Source organism: Geotrypetes seraphini, chromosome 12 (genome assembly GCF_902459505.1).
Source record: "Geotrypetes seraphini chromosome 12, aGeoSer1.1, whole genome shotgun sequence".
Classification (NCBI taxonomy): Eukaryota; Metazoa; Chordata; class Amphibia; order Gymnophiona; family Dermophiidae; genus Geotrypetes; species Geotrypetes seraphini.
The window spans coordinates 27,991,111-28,012,594 of NC_047095.1; the positions used below are offsets into that span (position 1 = coordinate 27,991,111).

At 42.2% G+C, this 21,484-nt stretch overlaps 1 protein-coding gene across 8 annotated transcripts in view; it reads left to right on the forward strand.

Annotated features, from left to right (window-relative positions):
- LOC117346714 overlaps positions 1–21,484 on the forward strand; it is a 574,004-nt gene that overhangs the window by 226,987 nt on the left and 325,533 nt on the right. For all 8 annotated transcript variants that reach the window (XM_033916744.1, XM_033916749.1, XM_033916751.1 and 5 more), the window contains one exon: positions 1,810–1,905. In XM_033916744.1, coding sequence (XP_033772635.1) covers positions 1,810–1,905 — 96 coding nt within the window. The remainder of the gene's footprint in view (positions 1–1,809; positions 1,906–21,484) is intronic.

Genomic DNA, 21,484 nt, shown 5'->3' on the forward strand with positions numbered 1-21,484 from the left:
AAGTGTACTTGTTTTTTGTATAAAGCTTTAAACATTTAGGGGCTCATAATCAAAAGAGAAAAACGTCCAAAAACCGGCCTAAGTCGGCACTTGGACGATCATAAACGAAAGACGTCCAAGTGCCGATAATCAAACTGGGTTTTGGACGTATTTATAAACGACCTAGGCCTTCATAGTGCCACTGAACGACCATAGCTAAACAGGGCGTTTCAGGAGGAGTGTCGAGGGTGGGATTTGGGCGGGACGTGGGCAGGCTTAAACTTAGTCGTACAGCATGTATAACCGAAAGTTTTACAACAGAGCCTAGACGGAACTTGGACGTTGTGACTAAGACCATTTAAAACATGATCTAAGTCACAAAAACCCACCTAAAGTCACCAGATAAGCACTGCAAATACATAATACAGACCCCCACACACTACCCCAGTGATCACCAACCCCCCCCAACCCTATAAAAATTGTAATCACACCTGTAAAATTCAGCCTCCAGAACATCATCACCTGGCAGCCTGGCATAGGAAAGCCTAGTCGTCCTGCACAGAGGCAGCTTAAGTCGTCTTGGGAGTGGGTTAGGGATCCATAGAGAGGAGGCCCCATATCCATAAGCCCCTGTAATCACTGCATTGATACTGAAACATTTGCACTCCCCTATACACCTCCAAAACCCTTTTGTACTGCCATATAAGTGGCTCCTGCAGCCATAAGGGCTATTAGGGTGGTAGATAAGTGGGTCTAGGGGATTCTGAAGGTGGTTTGGGGGCTCACTATGACCTTTATGGGAGCTGTAGTGAGATGATGACACGGCACCTTTTTTTGTGAAGTTCACAGCAGTGCCCTGTAAGGAACCCCACTATTTAGGTGCCATATCTGGGTGTTCACTCCATCATTTTGCAGACCCCCTGCCACGTCCAACAGGGCTTGTTCTAGGCGTTTTTGACTTGGACGAAAAGTTGGACGAAAATATGGTATAAAGATGGACGATTTAGCAGCTTGGATGATCAGATCGGCAGGACATGTAGATAAACGATTTTTGAAACAAAAAAAAATTTGGATGTATTTTTTGAAAATGTGTCCTAAGCTATTTTTTACTTTGGACGACTTGCGACTTGGACGAAAACAGACTTAGACATTCCTTTCAATTATGCCCCTCTTAATGTGCAACTAAAATATTTACAATAGGAATGTACTGTTTGGATGATGAATCCACTTAGGGCTCTTTTTATGAAGGTGCACTAGGGTTTTTAGCGCACGCACAAAATTACCACGCGCTATAGCTTGCGGTAGCCGAAAATCTACCGCCAGTGGCTAGCGCACTCGGGAATTTAACACATGCTATTGCGCACGTTAAGGCTCTAGCACATCTTTGTAAAAGAAGCCGTTAAAGCTTCACCAAAGAATTCTGCAGAGTTGTATGCATTTAAAAATATACTGTGATAGAAAAGATCAACCAACATGCTGGTTTTGTGGAGGTTGCATCAGACCCTGGGTGCATCAACCACCACCATGATGGGTAGAGATAGATATCATTGTTTTTCTTTCTCTAAATCTATCCTTGCACTTAAAAACAGGAGTGGGAGTCTGCTTGTAGAAATAAACTGTCTCTTACCAGAAGGAGACAACAAAGAATGTTGTTTTTTTTTACTTTCTTTATTGATATTTTGAACTTTATAATGTATACAATTGAAAAATCAGAAAAACTATATGAAAATACATTATTAATGTTAAAAAGTAAGTAACGGTTGTATTCTCAACAGGTATGCTGTTTTAAAAAAGCAGCATCTACAATTGTTCTTTTTATTTCATGTTTAGACCAAGAAACTATTATTGGATGACCTGTGCTTTCTACATCAACAAGTTCTAACCAGTAATCAGTTCTTTACCAGAAGCCAAAAGATAAACAAAATAGTGAGTATTCTGGTTTTGTAAAGATAAACAAAATAGTGAGTATTCTGGTTTTGTAAAGATAAAGAAATTAAATTAAATTAACCAGCCTAGTTCTGTTTTCTTGCTGCTATACGATGACCATTTCTACGACATAACCGACGTCAAAACATTTTATGGGGAATGTAACTTCCAGGAACCTTATAGTCATGACCACGCTTCCACATTATGGTGTCGTCTTTGTTTGACACCAATGTGTGTGAACAATGTCGGTGTACAACAGAGATATCCTACATGCAAGCTGTGTTGTCACTCTAAAGACTGTTTAGATAGACTTATGCAGTTGGCATATAAAAAGGAAGTGGAGTGTTTATCTAAGACATTGTGTCAGAAAGCTGTTAGAACATGCTGTTTTTTTATTGACTGCCATGCCTGACAATATTGCATAGTATTACAGTTGCTGGCAACCTTTGTATAAAGAAATGTTAAAATAAATATCCTTTTATTACATTTATGGACATTTTGCCTGATACTTTTAATGATGATCGAATGTTTCCAACTTATAAAATAAACTTCTTTATTGTAGATGATATAATGGATTCTGTGTGTAAAAGTGGTGAAAAAGAGAATGTCTTTAATAAGTATGTGTATCACGGAAACCTGAGCATCATATATATTTTTCAGAATGTTTACTGCAAGACAAAACAGGCTGGACTATAACTTTAAATAGCAAATGAATGGTGCTCTCTAAGAATCCTAGAGATAAGTTACAGATTGCCGTTCTAGGCAGATGTACCCTGGAAAATCGTGATTATGTTGTGTTTGTATATATGAAAAATGAATGGAAAAATGTTATTACAATTAGTACTATTATGGGGGTGAGGTCTGGGGTGGAGACTGGGCAGGGTCTGGGGTGGAGCTTGCAGGCCCCCCCAAACAAAAAAGTGTTCCCCTGCCAATGGGTACTGCAACATTGGAAGAACACTTCTGTTGTTGATTATAGTATGTGGTGGAATACCGTTTGTGTTACAGCTAAGTTTGAAAGGGCAGCTGCTATAAAGAATAGATCTCTTATTGCTTTTGAATGTGTCTGGAAACCTATGCTAGAAATATCCTTGCTTACTATACCAACATTACCACGTTATCTGTACAACTTTTTAAAAACGTTGTTTTCTGTGAAGGTTTTTTTTTAGGTTAACTCAATTGTTTCTGATTCAGGAACCAATCTTTTTCTAACTGCGTTTGGTATCTATTTCTGTGATAGATCTCAGATCCTTCAGAAAGAGCTAATTGTTAGTTTTTTATCCACTTCTTCAAATTAAAATTTTAGCATCTGCTGCTAAGCTTGTTCCAGCTCCTGAGTGGTCTGCGTTCAACCCAGTAACTGCTTTTATATTCGGCAAGATGCTGTCTTCAATCAAAAACATTTGTTCACTAGCAGACTTTTTCCTTCTTCATTAATAAAGCACAGTCACATTGGATTGCACTCCTTTTTGCAGTTGATAAAGGCTTAACAGAGAGATATTTTCCATCAAGGTGGAAGCATCACTTTGCGCTTGTCCACACTGAACTTATATGGAGCCACCTCCCTACTTCAACTGATGCTCTTATCTACGAAGGGCCACTGAAAAGTTCTCAGCTCAACCAACAAAGTTGGGGCAGTCTCCATCAAGGGCTATACACTTAGTCCAGCGATTTTCCACTTTTTTTGTTACTTATTCGTCCGTACTAACAACCAGTTTGCCATGTTCTATTTGAACAAGGAAGAATAGGATCTTATCCCTTTTGTCTGGAGGCAGTCAAGATTTGGAATTGAGCAAATGCTCATGCATTACTTCTCAGGGTGGTGTATTTAACGGGGAAGCAGAATATATTGTTAGACAAGTTGAGCAGACTTCTTCAGCCTTATGAATCATCTCTTAGCACAAGACTTGCATCCAATTTTTTCTCGATGGGGAATTCTAGACAGATCTCTGGCTTCCACATTTGTGTTCCAGACTCTCTATTCCCCAATCACATTGCATTGGATGCCTTTCTACTTCATTGAGGAGGGGACAAGGTCCTGTAGGCATTTCCTTCAATCGCTCACATAAGGAAAACTCTACTTAGATGTTGCCAAGATTGGAGCACTTAAAGCACCCTTTGGCCATGCCAGATTTGTTTTCCACTTTTCTTAGAACTTTTGTTCAGGAGATTGTGGAAACTGCACTAACAGTAGGCTGCTGTATCTTCTGTCATAGAAGTGTCTAAGACCATAAGAATAGACTAAACTAAACTAAACTAAACCTTAGGTTTGTATACCGCACCATCTCCATAGTCGTGGAGCTTGGCACGGTTTACAGGAATTGTGGTGAGAAAGGAACTCCAAGGAAGGGCTAGATGAAGATCGGAGGAAAGAAGAATGTTAGAGGGCTAGGATGTCAGATGAGGAGGGAGTGTTAGATTTATGAGAAAAGCCAGGTTTTCAGATGTTTATGGAAGGGTTGGAGAGAATTCAGGTTCCGAAGAGGGGAGGTAAGGTTGTTCCAGAGCTCGGTGAATCTGAAGGGGAGGGAAGTCCCCAGTTTTCCTGGGTGGGAAATGCCTTTTAATGAGAGGAAGAATAATTTTGATTTTTGGGTAGGTCTGGTGGTATTAAGATTTGAGGAGTTCCAAGAAAGAGGAATTAATGGAGGAAGGATGCCGTGGAGGATCTTGAAAGTTAGGCAGATGCATTTGAAGTGGACTCTGGAAATTATCGGAAGCCAGTGAAGCTTGAAAAGGAGCGGTGAGACATGATCGAATTTACTTTTTGCAAAGATAAGCTTGGCCGCGGCATTTTGAATTCATTGGAGTCTGTGAAGGTTTTTCTTCATTAGGCTTATGATGATAGAATTGTAATAGTCCAGTCTGGAGAGGATGATGGATTGGATGAGAACAACAAAATGTTTTTGATGGAAACAGGATCTTACTTTCCTCAGCATGTGTAGGCTGAAATAGCATTTTTTTACCAGGGAGTTGAGGTGGTCATTGAAGGACAATGTAGAATCAATGATGACGCCCAGGACCTTATTGGGTCAGACCAATGGTCCATCTAGCCCAGTATCCTGTCTTCAAGGAGGCCAATCCAAGTCACAGATACCTGGCAAAAACCCAAATAATAGCAGCATTCCATACCATCGATCCAGGGCAAACAGTAGTTTCCCCCATGTCTGTCTCAACAGCAGACTATGGACTTTTCTGCCAGGAACTTGTCCAAACCTTTAAAAAAAACAGCTACATTAACCACTCTTACCACATCCTCTGGCAACGCATTCCAGAGCTTAACTATTCTCTGAGTGAAAAAATATTTCCTCCTATTGGTTTTAAAAGTATTAGTTGGTAAATCTTGATGCAGTAAAAAAATCAATTCACTTGTACCTGTTCTGTACCACAAACAGGACATACAAGCAAAGTAGAGGAGAGATGGGAGTGAAAGTACAATTTCTGATAGGAACTTCACAAAAAGGGTGTCACATATACATCTCACCAGAACTCTCTTATAGGTTATGGTGAGCCCCACAAAACATCCCCAAAACACACTGTGCCCACCTGTCTACAACCCCAATAGCCCTTATGGCTGCAGGTGGCACCTATATGGCAGTAGGGTTTGGTTTTTTTTTGGTGGGCTCACATTTTCCACCATGAACCTAGTGGTTAGAGTGGCTTATGGGCCTGGGTCCTCCTCTCTATAGTTCACTAGCCCACCCCCCAGGCTACTTAACACACCTGTATGCAGCTCTACTAGGCTTTCCTATAGCATGTGCTGATGTTCTGGAGACAGGTATGTACGATTTATTCTGATATCTGTGGTAGTGTGAGGGGGTCAGTGATCACTGGGGGAGTGTGTGTGGGTCTTTACGTTGCCTCTGCAGTGGTTACTGATCACTTTGGATACCTTTTTTGGCACTTATACCTGCTTTTATATCGACTAATTCACAACGTATAAGTTTCATCCAGGAAGTCCCTACAGGTCGACTAAGTCTAGATCAGCCCACATCCCACCCAAATACCACCCTAACTAATCCTCCAGATATGCCCCTTTGAGCTCTGGGCACACAGCAGCATTCAGAAGCCTAAAAAGTCTATGGATATGTCTAGAAAGTTGGTTTAATTATCAGCACTTGGATAATCTGTCTTTTAGGTCATCCAAGTGCCGACTTGGGTGAGTTTTTAGATATGTTTTAGTTTTGATTATGAGCCCCATAATATACATATCTTCAAGTGAGTAGGTGAGCATTAGTAAGGAAAAGCATGCTTGAGTCTGTGATGGGCACTATGTCAACACATGCAAGTGAGAGGCTGGTGTGTCTGTGAATGCATGGTATGTGGAATGTGTGAGCATAATTGAGTGGGTATGTGTGTATGTGAGTGGGTGTTGTTTGGACTTTTTAGGCCTGGCTCTATAAATGGCACCTAACAGCGTGTAACTCCTAGGCGCTGCTTGGCGTAGTTGTCAATCAACCCCTAGGCACCATTTACAGAATCGTGCCTAAGGGTGCCTAACTTGACTTAAATGTCGTTAGGCATCCTGAAGTTAGGTGCCAGTATATTCGGCCAGGGTTTTCCTGGCCTAATTTACCGGCACCTAACACAGATGCCTAACGATGCCTAAGTCATACCACATCAATTCTCTGCCCCTAACCATGCCTACTTTTGAGATAGGTGTCGCTAGGTGCCAGTAGGTGCCTCGACTTAGGCATTGGTAGGCACCTCTCCAAGTTCCACTCAGAAATCTTAATTGTTTTTTTTATTTATTTTTTGAATGAGCTAATATTGGGTATTGTTATTGATTCATCTCCTACATTTAAGGATCAGCTAAATCTCTTGTTAAAAAGTGTTTCTTTAGCCTCCGTATCCTGAGAAGAGTGAGAGCGCTCTTTCATCAGCAACACTTCTCTGTATTGGTTCAGTCAATTATCTTGTCAAGGTTGGATTACTGCAGCTCAATGTACCTGGGTCTCTGAAAGGTCATCTGCAGAGACTTCAATTGATACAGAGTACCGCTGCCAAGCTCTATTTTTGGTAAGAGTAAATTTGATCATGTAACCCCGTTGCTCAATGAATTACATTGGCTTCCAGTGTATCTTAGAATTCAATTTAAGTACATTTGTATTTTATTTAAAATTCTCTTTGGCATTTTTATTACTTTGGTTCCTTTAGATTGGAATGTACATAGATCTCATCTCATTAGGAGTTCAAATAAATTAAAACTTACATTTCCTTCCCTTAGAGGTAAAAATAGAACTTTCAGGAGATTCAGCCACTCTTTCATTTTCAAACTAACTGAGCTCTGGAATGAGCTACTGCTTTCACTTAGAAGTCTAGGCCCCTTCATTTTATTTTGAAAAGCTCTGCAACTTTCTTGTTTATAAACACTTTGGAAACTAAGCCATTCTACATTACATTCTTCTTCTATATTTATGTACTATACTTATATTACTATAAACCGAGTCGAGCACCTTTATGGTTGAAGACCCAGTCTATAAAATTAAGATTTAGTTTAGTTTAGTTTGTGGTCAATTACCATGCCAACTAAGCTCATTATTTGATTTTGAGTTCCACACAGAACTTGGCCTGGTGTCCCCAATTAGGTCACTTAGCGGTGCCTAACCTAAGTGCCGTTTATAGAATCTAGCCCTTTGTGTAGGAGCAAGTAACTGGGTAGTCAGAGTTTGTGCTCTAGGCCTAAGTTTGAGTGAATGGATGGGGTATGAAAGGTCAGGGTGTGAACTCTGTATAAATGAGTGGGTGAGGTGTAGGCTTTGGGTGTGCAAGTAGGGTGATACAATCAAGGTTCTGTCCTGGGAACACTCCTTTTCTCACTTGGAATGTTGATCTCCTCCCACGGCTTCCAGTATTACCTCTATGCTGACAATTCCCAGATCTACCTTTCTGCGCCAAATGCTGTATCTCTACTGAAAGCCAGACCAGAGTCTCAGCCTATCTATCTGGCATTGCCACCTGGATGTCTCGCCGCCATCTAAAATTGAATATGGCTAAAACAGAGTTGCTCATCTTCCCACCTAAACTCACCTCTCTACTTCCCTCGTTCTCCGTCTCTGTGGACAACACTTTCATCCTTCCTGTTTTGTCAGCTCGTAATTTCAGGGATCATCTTTGACTCCTCTTTCTCCTTCACCACCCAGATACAACATATCACTAAAATCTGCCACTTTTTTCTCTATAACAGTGGTTCCCAACCCTGTCCTGGGGGACCCCCAGCCAGTCAGGTTTTCGAGATAATGAATATGCATGAGAGATATTTGCATATAATGGAAGTGGTAGGTATGCAAATCTCTCTCAGGCATATTCATTAGGGATATTTTGAAAACCCGACTGGTTGGAAACCACTGCTCTATAATATTACCAAAATCTGACCCTTCCTTTCTGAGCACACTACCAAAACACTTATCCATGCCATCATCACCTCACACTTAGACTATTGCAACTTGCTAGTCATGCACTTAGCTATCTTGTTCCCCTCCAATCTGTCCAGAATTTGGCGGCACGACTCATATTCCATGAGAGCAGCTTTACTCATGTTACTCCTCTCCTAAAGTTACTTCATTAGCTTCCCATCTGTTTCCAAATACAAGTCAAACTCCTCTTATTGACCTACAAATGCATTCACTCAGCTGCCCCTCACTATCTCTCTTCACTTATCTCCCCCCAATGATCCACCCCCCCCCCCCCGTGAGCTCCGCTCAGCTGGTAAGTCCCTCCTATCTGTGCCCTTCTTTTCAACTGCTAACTCTAGACTCCATCCCTTCTGCCTTGTTGCACCCTATGCTTGGAACAAGCTGCCCAAATCCCTATGGCAGGCTCTATCTCCGGCAGTGTTCAAGGCCTGTTTAAAAGCCCAATTCTTTGAGAGTGCTTTCAACTCCTAACTCCTCTCACCTTGGGTTCTGTATCCTTTACCCTCTATGTTATATCTGTTAGATTGTAAGCTCTTCAGAGCAGGGACCATCTATAAATGTCAAAATGTAAAGCACTGCCTACGCCTTTCCGCACTATATGTGATAAGTAGTAGTAGTAGTAGAATGAGGAATGTCCTCATGATCTCTGGTTTCCTCCTCCCCAATTTCATCCAACACTCTATTCCTTCACTCAGCTGTCCTTCATTCAACCTTTTTCAAGCTCTCCTCCTCTCTTCTTATCCTTCTTTCCTCCCTCTTCCCTATCTCTATCTCAACCATAACTGCTACTCTGCCATAGCGGAGGAGCACAGGCTTTCTATTTGCTATTATGCTGATTGTTCACTGTGTTGTCTCCAGGTTGGCTTGGAGTGCCAAGCTTCCTGCTAACTGTTCCACATACATATCCTATTGTCTCTTCAGCAGATGAGACTTGGGCCCCCTGCCTACTGCACTCTTAAATATTCTTAGAACCTTGCCTTGTTCAGTTGACAGAGCCTGGCTTCCCTTGGAGTCACACTGCAGGCTTCCAGTCTGGTATATGGATTCATTCATCCTGTGCTCTTATTTGGGGGGCTGTGGATTGCATATGTGGAGTGTACATGCAAGCTGTACACCTTCACAACTGCAGAAAGGCTTGGACAAACAAAAAGAAAACAAACAACTGCCTTGTACCAAGATCAGTTTTAGGGGTGCCAACCAGTGCCCAAGTCTGCCTCAATCTGAAGGAGACATAACCTGAAGCCCTGGACCCCCTCCATGTTTAACATTGACTGTCTTTTACTGTGCTGGAGTTAAGCATCATGAAAGAAATATGTACAGAAGAATAATGATGTTTGCCTACCCAGATACATTTGAAAAGCTTTCTTACATTACAGACTTCAGTAAAATCATAAATATCTCCAGATACTGGTTATCATTTCATAGTATGGAAGCAGAATACTATTTTGAGTATCTGTTTATTCACTCAAGAATCATTTTGCTGGACTGGATACCTTTCTCACACACTTTGAAAGGAGATTCTTATACATTAGAATCTTTCATCCCGGGGAACATGTAAAATACACCAGAGGGCACTTGGAAGAAAAACAAGTGAAACATCTTTAAAGCACTTTAAATATTTAGACTGTATTTTGGGGACAGTAAAAGCTTTCAGAAGGAAAAATGTCCGACGTGGTCTTTTTTTTTCTAAGCAGATCCTGTAAGCAAGGCGGAATGCCAGTTCCTTCTAAAACTAATTCCCCATTTTGTGTTGGTTGGGAAACTGACCAGAAAAAAAATGTACAAAGTTATGTTGGGGATTTGCATACCAGTAACCAGAGTCATGTCAAAATGGAAATCATTATTACACAAGCAAAGACAATTTGATTTCTAAAACATTTAAATCAGCTGTGCTTATCTGTAATCGGACTGCTTCAAGAACTCTTCTGTGTGGTCTTTTGTTTCATAGGAATGATCTTTAATCTGATAGGTAGCTTCCAGACCCAAACTGAGCCCTGGTAGCAGCAGTTTTTGTCTTACATCTGTAATGAAACCAGCAAATTAGGTCCCATGAACATAAACCTCACAAAGGGAAAGCAAATAGAGCATGAATTAAAAAAAAAGAAAAGCTTTAGAAGGCACTAAACGATTAGCAACGTATCAATTTAAGACTAAATTTAAGTGCAGTTTGACTGCATCAGTCTGTGTACCTACTGACTCTGGAAAGGCGCTAAATGTAAATCTATATCCCATTTGCCTGGAAATGTTATTATTAGTCTGCAGATTTGTGCTTGAAAAGAAGAGACTTGCAGCTTACCCTGAGGCACTGGACAGCATTTAAAGCATATGTTAGACTCATATATTCTTACTACCAGGTGTGCAGAGAACTGAGCACAGAGCCTCTCCTGAAATGAATATGGTAACTCATTCTGGCAGGACCCACAGAGTTATTTCCTGACTTTTAATAGGATTTCATTATCTGAAACACACCCCTCCCAAGTTTAAAATTAAATGCTGGGCTCAAACTGCAATCATTTTTTTTTTCCCAACTTAATTTCAGAGTAATATCTGCTAGTGCAAAAGGAAGAGACGATGATGCACAGTTTGTGCAGATTAATCAAAGATGAATCTTATTGGATAGGATTCTATATTACCTCTGGATTGCATGTTTAGTTGAGTTTTAAGTAGGGGTACCAGATTCTAGTTAAATAAAATCCGAATCCAAAGCCCCGCCCCCAGGTCCACCCAGTTCTGCCCCATTCTGCCCAAGTCACGCCCCCACCCTGCCCCCACAATCTGTTCTCATTGGTTGGGAGGACCTCCACGCATGCACAGAGGCAACACGATGATGTCACACATACATATGCACATACGTGTGACGTCACCGCATTGCATCCGTGCATGCATGGATGCCCTCTCGACGCGGTCCCAAAGAAGCAGCTTTTGAAAACCCGGACAAAGAGCCGGGTTTTGAAAAGCCATCCGGGGTTTTGAAAAGCCCAGACATACCCTGTAAAAAGAGGACATGTCTGGGTAAATCTGGACATCTGGAACCCTAGTTTTAAGGTAACTTTATAACTTTAGCTGAACAGAAATAAATCATTAGTTTTCCCCACTTTTATCTTTATTAAAATCACACTGTGATAGAGCTATCATAGGGGTCCTTTTACAAAGCTGTGGGAAGAATTGGCCTTAAAGCATCCTTATACAGGTCTTTCCATGTGCAAAGGCCATTTTTACTGCAGCTGTAAAACCCCTTATTTTTCATTAATTTTATTTATGGCTGTATACTAATATTACTGTTAGTTTTTAAAAATTACTACGTGAGCACTTACAACCACTGGTAATGTAGATGCATTAACTGGCACTGAATGCTCTGTGCTGCTCCCGACGCTCATAGAGTTCCTATGAACGTCTGGAGTAGCACAGAGCATTCAGTTCCTATGAACGTCGGGAGCAGCGCAGAGCATTCAGTTCCTATGAACGTCGGGAGCAGTGCAGAGCATTCAGTTCTATGAACATCGGGGGCAGCGCAGAGCATTCAGTTCCTATGAATGTCGGGAGCAGCGCAGAGCATTCAGTTCTATGAACGTCGGGAGCAGCGCAGAGCATTCAGTTCCTATGAACATCGGGAGCAGCGCAGAGCATTCAGTTCTATGAACGTCGGGAGCAGCGCAGAGCATTCAGTTCCTATGAACGTCGGGAGCAGCGCAGAGCATTCAGTTCTATGAACGTCGGGAGCAGCGCAGAGCATTCAGTTCCTATGAACATTGGGAGCAGCTCAGAGCATTCAGTTCCTATGAACGTCGGGAGCAGCGCAGAGCGTTCAGTTCCTTTGAACGTCGGGAGCAGCGCAGAGCATTCAGTTCCTATGAACGTCGGGAGCGGCGCAGAACATTCAGTTTGCCGGCCTGCGCTAAAAACTGCTTTTGCAATTTTGTAAAAGGAAGGTGAATAAAGTAAAGCAGGTCAACTGAACGATTGGCTGGGTAACTTTATTACACACTCCTCATCCTACCTAAGTTTCAGAAAATTAGTAAAAACAAACTTGTTTAACTGATTTGCAACCTAAGAACTCCTAAGCCCTATCTCTTTAATACTCTAACCGAATTGTTACCTAAGATCTCTTATGCCTTACCTCTGTATTCTGCTCACTTGTATTTTGATGATTTTACATTGTGCCTATATTCGCTGACTGTCCAGCTCTTCTTTATTGTAAACCTCCTCGAACTATTATGGCTTTGGCGGTATATAAGAATAAAATTATTATTATTATTAAAATTAAAATCAGTAAATTGAAACGTAATAATAGGACTACTGTGAAACAGTTTCAAAAATATACTTATTTAAAGCACTGAAATTCAAATAAGAGAGATATAATACTTACTAAAAGGGAGATATAAAATTTATGAAGCATCTAATAAGCACAAATCAGAACATTCAAATAACATAGATATGACACTAATGCTTTTCTGTAATACAGCTTATCATATAGCCGAGGGGTCAAACTCGTAGATGCCTGCTCTCTGGGCTGTAATAGCTCAGGCCTGCTGAATTCTCCTGTTCTGAATGAATTGGGTATAACACGTGTTGGCTGGGAAATGTATGAATGGTGGTTGATATGTTTCTGTTATTACAATTTATAAACCGCAGAGATATGCATGAGAAGTGCATAGCAGTATCCAATGACGCTGCGTGTTTCAACTCCTGAAGATGCCATGAGCTAAAAACACTAGTGCACCTTAGTAAAAGAGCCTTATGTTTTTTGTTTTGATATTGGGGGTTGTTTTTTTAACTACTCCATAGACATTTTAATTAAAAAAGAAAAACCCAAAACATTTTTGAATATTTATAAGAAACCTGAAAAGTCAAGCAAAGTATGAAAAAAATTATGATGGTTTATATTTTTCTGGTGTGTGTGTAGTGTGATTGAATTTGAGTGAATTTAAATGGAGTATGATTCTTTGGTAGCATTATATTATGTTTATTGATATAGATTGTTTAATAAATCTATTATATTTAGATAATAATTACTAGCTTTGTTGTTCTTGGAAGTATTTAGATTTTAGCAAAGCCATTGACATGGTACTTCATAAATTACTGATAAATAAACTGAGTGCCTTCAGTATTGGACCTAAAGTGACTGACTGGGTTAGGAGCTGGTTGAATAGATGATGACAGAGGTAGTGTAAAAGGATCTCACCCTGAGGAAAAATTTATTACCAGTGGTATGCCACAAGGTTCAGTACTGGGTCAGTTCTTTTTAACATTTTTGTAAGGTTTACCTCTTTGTGAATGATACCAAAATCGCAGTAGGGTAGATAACCCTGATGGTGTGGATAACATGAGGAAGGACCTAGCAAAGCTTGAAGAATATTCCAGAATTTGACAACTAAGATTTAATGCTAAACAATGTAGGGTCATGCATTTAAGCTATAAAATCCTGAGGGAATGGTACAGTTTAGGAGGTGAAGAATTTTTGTGTGCAAATGAGGTCCAGGACTTAGGGGCATGGGAGCTAACTTTTCAAAATGATTGGGGGGTGGCCAAGCTCCACCCCAGCCCCACCCAAGTTCTGCCCCAGACCCTGCCTAAGCTCTACCCCAGACCTCGCCCCCCAATAGTACTAATTGTAATGTAATTTTTCAATTCATTTTTCATATATACAGTACATACAATATAATCTTATTAACAATATATAATGGTTAACCTCAAAATTAAAACTGCAGAAAGCACACTGTATAGCGCTTCACAACATTCATTCCTATCAGAACATCTGGCCTTGGTCACACATGCAGAACACAGATAAATGCTATGCAAATACAAGACCACAAACTAAAAGTCGTAATATACACAAACAAAACCCTAAGATGCCAGACTATGCATGCAGTACAATATCAGAGAATTGAAACAAATGCATTTCTTCCTGAACAGTGTAAAATATAGACAGCTGATGTAAATTCTCATAACTACTATATTTCAATCACTAAATTGAAAATAAAATCATTTTCCTACTTTTGTTGTTTGCTGTTTTTATTTTTGTAATCATCTTTTCCCAGTCTCTGATTGAACTTCATTCTGTCTGTGCTCTTAACTGTTTTTCCAGGGCATTCTTATCCATTTGCTGCTTTTCTCTCCTTCACTTTCTGCCCATCATCCATTTTTGACATTAACTTTTACAAATCAACATTCTTCAATTTTTCTGCTTCCTTCTCAAACTCTATTGTTCCATGTCTTCCCTTCCCATCTATCCATGTGTATCATCTCCTCCCTCTCTCTGCCGTTCCCCTCTTCTCCCTTCCATCCATGTGTACCATCTCTACCCTCTCTCTTCTCCTTTATTACCAATTTCTTAAACAACATTTTTGCAACTCTCTTCCCATCCCTGTGCACCATCTCCTCCCTCTCCATCCCTGTGCAGTATCTCCTCCCTCTCTCTCTCCTTCTGGTGGTCCGAAATCTTTCTGCTCTCCTTTCCACAGTCTGACATCTCTCTAACCCTCCTTCCCTTCCCTCCTCCTCATTTGCACATCTCCCTGTCCTCTTTCCCCTCTCACCTATCTCTCTCTTCGCTTTCCCTTCCATGGTCTGGCATCTCTCTCCTTCCCTCTCCCTTAAGTGGTCTGACATTTCTCTCCTTCCCTTTCTTCTTTCTTGTGGTCTGGTATCTCCTCTCCTTCCCTACCATGGCCTGGCTCTCTGTCCTCTCCTTCCCTCCCCTGGAGGTCTGGCATCTCTTTCTTGTTTTTCCTCTTCATCCCCGCAGTCCAGCATTTCTCTATTGACTACTCCCCCTGTGAACCCCAGCAACCCCACTGCATTCCTCCTCTCCATGGGATCTGATAAGGCAGCTACTCTTGCATTCTTCATAAGTGAAGTAAACACGCTGTCTTCGGTGGCCCAGAAGTTTTCCCTCTGCTACTGTTTCACACTTAAGCAGGGACAGGAAGCAGTAGCAGAGGGAAAGCTTCCGGGCTGCAAAATGCAGCATGTTTACTTTAGTCATGCTGCAGGTTGCCCAAAGAGTGAAAGAGTAGCTGCAACAATGAATCCACCATCCCCAGATCCACCATTTCTCTTTTTCTCAATGACCCTTTCATCCAGCATCTCTCTCCCTCCTTCCCCACCACCACAGGGTCCACATCTCTCCCTTTCTCTTCCCAACTACTTTCCTATCCAGTATCTTTATACCCCCTCCCTCCATACCACCCCTTGGGTCCAACATCTCTCCCTTTCTTTTCCCTCCCTCCAACCCATTGTCCACCGTAGCTCTTCCTGTCCTGTTTCCAGGCCCATTATTTCTTTCCCCTTCACCTCCCCCCCCCCAGGCTGGTATATTCCCCTCTCTTTGAATCCCCTCCTCCTGTGTACTTCAAGAAGGGCCTTTAGGGCAAATAGGGAAGTTGCCCTCAGCCCCGTTGTTTTAGGGGCCACCCCCCAAAGGCCGGCATGCTTCCCCCTTGTTTCCCCCCTTGTTTGGTGTCCCCCTGGACTTATCGGTTTAACTTTAGTAGTTAATTATCATCTGCAGAATATTTCCGCAGCCCAAGGCCTCCGCTGCACTTTCCCTCTACTGCGGTCCTGCCCCTCCTCTGACGTAATATCCTATTTTGGACTGGGACGTACTGTGGCAGAGGGAAAGTGCAGCAAAGGCCATGCCTGTTAGACATGCTCTAGTGCCAGTGTTACTCTACAGATGGTAATTAACTTCTAAAGTTAGACCGGGAAGGTCAGGGGAATGCCATATGAGGGAGAAAACAAGGGGGAAGCATGCCGGCCTTTGGAGAGCTCCCTAAAACTGCAGGGCTGAGGGCAACCTCTCTGTTTGCCCTTCTAACACCGGCCCTGTGGTCACGTGATGTCCCCAAAATATTAGGGGTGCTTGGGCACCCACAGAGCTGGCGCCTATACTTAGGAGTGACAAACTTAAGGTGACCAAACAGGTAGAAAAGATGATGGCTATACCTAGAAGGATGCATACGTTTATAGGGAGAGGTATGGCTATAGGAAAAAGGAAGTGATGATTCCCCTGTATAAGGCTCTGGTATGACCTAATTTAGAATACTGTGTACAGTTCTGAAAACTGCACCTTCATAAGAATATAAACAGGATGGAGTCAGCTACTAAAATGGTCAATGGTCTTCAACATAAAGCATGTTATGTATACTTTGGAAGAAAGGTGAGTATAATCACCCCGTATAAGAGGCTTGGGGAGGCTTAGCCTCCTCAGTGCCAACCACAACCTTTCCTGCCACCTTCTTGCTGCCTTTCTAATATTGCATTGCCCCTCCATGTCTCTTTGCTCCATGTTTGATAGCCTGGGCCACGAGGAGGGGATCTAAAAGCAGCTGCAGGGGTAGGGCAGTGAGGGAGAGAGGGGGACAATGCTAGAGATCCTGGATGGGGAGGGGAAAATAGAAATGGGGAACTCTGGATGGGTTGGAAGGGAGAGAGAAAGAAAACAGGGGAAAATGCTAGATGTGATACAGAGATGAGACAATATTGGATGGAGGGCAGAGAGAGGCAGAGGCAATGCTGGATGAGATGAAAACTGTGAGAGACAAAATGTAGCATATGATTAATGTTGGCGGATCTAACAATTATAAAAATATGGCGTGAACTAAAATGTATTTTCTAACCTGACCGCTGAAAGCCTCTAGCCATCTGTCTGGAACACGAGAAATTAAGTACCCATTCAGTAGATTACAAAGGAGGCAGGGTGGTATAGTAAAAGTGTTAAACAGACCTTCAGTCTACAAGATATGCAGAACAATCAAAGAAGCTGAAGTGAGACAAGAGACAAAGGGTTTGGTGCAGAAGTGTTAATGATGTCCAATCTCCATGGACAATACTTAGCAATCAGAGGTTGGAATGAGACAAAAGCCACTAGATATTTCCAATTAATGACCCTCTTGAAATCTAATCAGGGCTCTGCCCAGCTAGGAAGCATGTGACCAGCCAAACCAGATGACTAAACTCCTGAATTATGATTGAACTGCCACATACCATGTGACTGCCAGCTCCTATAGCCTATAAAAGATGAGGGTTCACCTTAATTCCCTCTCTTGGGATTGTCACTGGACCTGCAACACACCTTGCTGGACATCTCCTCTGCATCTAAGTCTCCATGTTCCACTCCCAGCCATTCAGCAACTGAAGAGCTTTTCTTCCAGCAAGGGACTATGATTTCCTCAAGCTATCTTCTGCAGACACAAGACCTCCATCACCAGAGTGAGTTATACTTTCTTCCAGCATAATTAATCACTCAGCTTTTCTAGAAATATTTTATCTTGTGGCACATTCCCCTTGTGTAAAGATCCCTAAATTTCCAGAGCTAAATTTATTGCATTGCCTACGTAATATTGTAAATAAATTTGCTCTGTAAAATCAGATCCTAGTTCTTAATGTTCTAAATAATAATAATAATAATTTATTTCTTATATACCGCCAAAGCCGTAGAAGTTCAAGGCGGTTTACAATAAAGAAGGGCTGGACAATCAGTGAATGGGTACAATCAGAGAAAGGGTACAATCAGCAAATACAATCGGTGAATGGGAACAATCCGCAAAATAGATACAATTAATAGATGTAAGCAGGGGAGCTGGTACAATATAAGGGGTTAAGAGTAAGGTGAGCGGGAAGGAAGGAGAAAAGGGAATCTAGGGGGCAAAGGTAGGGTAGGGGTCTTGGGCTACAAATCGGTTAAATAGATTAGTTTTTAATAATTTTCTGCAGTTTAGGTATGATGAGGAGCATGAGAAAATATTGTACAGCCAGTCATTTATGTTCTTAAATATTACATAGAGCTAAGTTATAAGTAGGTAGTGCCTCACCCATTTATATTTCACATAGTAAACAGAGAGGGGAAATAGTGCATAGGAGGAGATAGAGGTAGAGAGGGGCATTGCTGGATGGGGGAAGAGAGAGAAAGAAAGCTCAATGCCAAGGAGAGAGATAAACAGAAAAGCAATAACTAGAGGCTGAAGCCAATGACAAAAAATTAAATGGCCTGACAACAATGGTAGAAATAAATAATTTTATTTTTAATTTAGGATGAAATAATGTAGTAGTCATGTTAGTCCACTTTAAAAGTTAGTAAATATAAATTAAAAAATTACAGGAAATAAGATGATACACTTTTATACACAAGGGGAATGTGTGATGCAGTGATAAAAGCTACAGTCTCAGCACCCTGGGGTTGTGGGTTCAAACCCACGCTGCTCCTTGTGACCCAGGGCAAGTCACTTAATCCCCCCATTGCCCCAGGTACATTAGATAGATTGTGATCCCATCGGGACAGACATGGAAAAATGCTTGAATAAATTCATATAAACCGTTTTGAGCTCTCTTGGGAGAACAGAATAGAAAACTGAATAAATAAATAAATTATTGAACTAAATTATGAGCATTTTCAAAAAACTAAGGGCTCCTTTTACGAAGGCGCGCTAGCGTTTTTAGCACATGCACAAGATTAGCGTGCGTTATAGTGCACGCCAGCTGAAAAATTACCGCCTGCTTAAAAGGAGGCAGTAGTGGCTAGTGCGCGTGGCAATTTAGCACGTGCTATTCCACGTGTTAAGGCCCTAACGCACCTTTGTAAAAGGAGCCCTAAGATTACCCAAAAATATCATAAATCAAGACTTGGAGGTTTTACTCACCAAAATGTCCAAGTGCTGATTTTTGAAGCCAACTTTCTGGGATGTCTTGGTAGGTTTCTGAGCCGTTGAACATTCAAAGTCCAAGGGGGGGGGGGTGTTGGAAGTGTGTTATGGGTAGGCTTTGGGTGTGCTTAACACTTGGATATCTTGCGGTGGTAATTGAACATTTCCCAAGACATCCAGGAGGGAACTTAAACGTCTGGAGCTAGACCTGTTTTAAAAGCATCTAAGTGCCCAAAAGATACCCAAACTGGCCAGATGACCACTAGAGGGATTAAGTAATGCCCCGCCCCTACTGCCCCAGGGTTCACTGACCCCCCCTCCCACCCCACATAGATCTGAATGAAACAATTTGCAACTGGCTCTAGAACAGCAATACCTGGTATGGGAAAGCCTAACAGAGCAGCACAGAGGTGTCTTAAGTAGCCTTATGGACGGGCTAGTGAATCATAGAGAGGAGGACTCAGACCCATAAGCCACTCTAACCATTACATTTATGGTGGAAATGTGAGGCCACCAAAACCCTACTATACTGCCATATAGGTGCCACCTGTAGCCATAAGGGCTATTGGGATGGTAGACAGGTAGGTATAGTAAATTTGGGGGGAGTTTTGGAGGGCTCAGCATAAATTATGAGGGGGTTATGGTGAGATATACATCAAGCATCCTTTGTGTAAAGTTCACAGTAGTGCCCTCTAAGGTATTCCACTGCGTGATTGGCATGTCTGTGAGGCCAGTCCTTTATAATTCTGGCCCTTCCCATATCCAAATGGTCTGGGTTTGGAAGTTTTGAACTTGGACATTTTTCTGGTCAAAAATGTCAAAAAAAAAGTTAGGCATCCTAAGGTTGAAGGTCCTGGTGACCAAGACGTTTAAATAGGTTATTTAAAACAAAATGTGGACCTCTAGCAGTTTCGACAATGGACATTTCCCCGTCCCCGACTTTTGGATGTCTTGTGGGAAATGTCAAAAGTAAGACTTAGACATCCCATTGAAAATGTCCCTCAATATTTTTTTTAACTAGGTTTTGGAGGTCAAAACTTCCTTCTTCCGGTCAGGACAGTATACTGCTATTGTAGTCCTGACTTAAGGAAGGAGGTTTGGGCCTACAAAGCTAGTAAAAAAAATGTGATAGGTTAGTCCAATATAAAGGTATCACCTTATTTTCTGTTTTAATTAAAATTTTTAATTTTAAATGTAAAAATTGGAATATGTCAGTTTTTGAAATTTACATCTGCTATCTTTAGATTTTGCACCTCACAGAGAGATGTGTGTCACTATTTCTGTTTCTCTGGTGTTGCACTGTATGCAGAGTCTGGCTTCTTAGGGGTTCCATTCAATTTTTTGTCCATAAGAATAGTCAGACCAATGGTCTATGTAGTCCAACATCCTGTTTCCAATAGTGGCCAGTCCAGACCTGGCAGAAACCCAAATAGCAGTAGCAAAATTCCACACTACTGATCCCAGGCGTGGCTGCCTGCAGGCTGGTTTCTCCCCGGGCTCCCTTTCCATTTGCTGCTCCCTCGTTGCTGGGGGGCATGGCTTCACGATGGATCGGGCTGTGGAGGAGCAGGGAGATGGCTTCTCTTCCGGTCCACACGTGGGGGTAAGTGCGAGACCGGGAGGCGCCCCCAGCGATGTGCCCGCTTGGGCAGAGGCCGATGGTGCTCCCGATGACTTTGGGAGGGGGGGCCGGAGGGCGAACCCCGATCGGCTTCCTGCAGGGGCTGGCGGCTAGCGACAGCATGCAGGACCTCTGGGAGAGATTTCTCGACCGGGCAAGTTGCAGTCGGGGGGGTTGACTGAGCCTCACCAGATTCCCCTGTGGATCCCCCGCTGCTACGCTCCGATGAGGATGGCTGCTGGAGGAAGTTTCTCGGGCCTCACTTCTCTTCAAGAAGTCTGCTAGTGCCCTCTTCCTTAGCTTGCGTGCCCATGGAGACAGATGGACGCAGTGCATGCAACACTGTTCCTCGTGTGCTGTGCCCAAGCAGCGAATGCACAGGTCGTGAGGGTCCAGTGTGCTCATCCTTTTCCTGCAGCCCGGACATTTCTTTGATGTTTCTGGCATCTTCAAGATGGTAAGTAGAACAAGTTTTGATTGTAGAAAAATGGAGAGCTGTGGAAAAATCCAACCGATGGGAACGGGCGGAAACTAAAGACTGGGGATTAGGGGGAAGCAGGGGGGAAATGGGTAGGGCTCGGGCATGCCCAGTGGTGCCCGGGCACTGCACATGCTCAGAGAAAAAAAAATCTCTCTGAGCTATTGGAGAGCTTATCCGTAAATTGGGAGCTGTTGGGACAACACCCATATGTGGCTGACTCATCCTGCTTGTCCTAGGAGAATGAGGGGGATTAGGATGAAGGTGAAAAGGGATAGACTCAGAAGTAACCTGAGGAAATACTTTTCCATGGAAAGGTTGGTGAATTCGTGGGAGATGGTGGAGGTGAAAACTGTATCTGAATTCAAGAAAGCTTGGATCACATACATTGGATCTCTAAGGGAGAGGAAAGGAAAGTAAATGG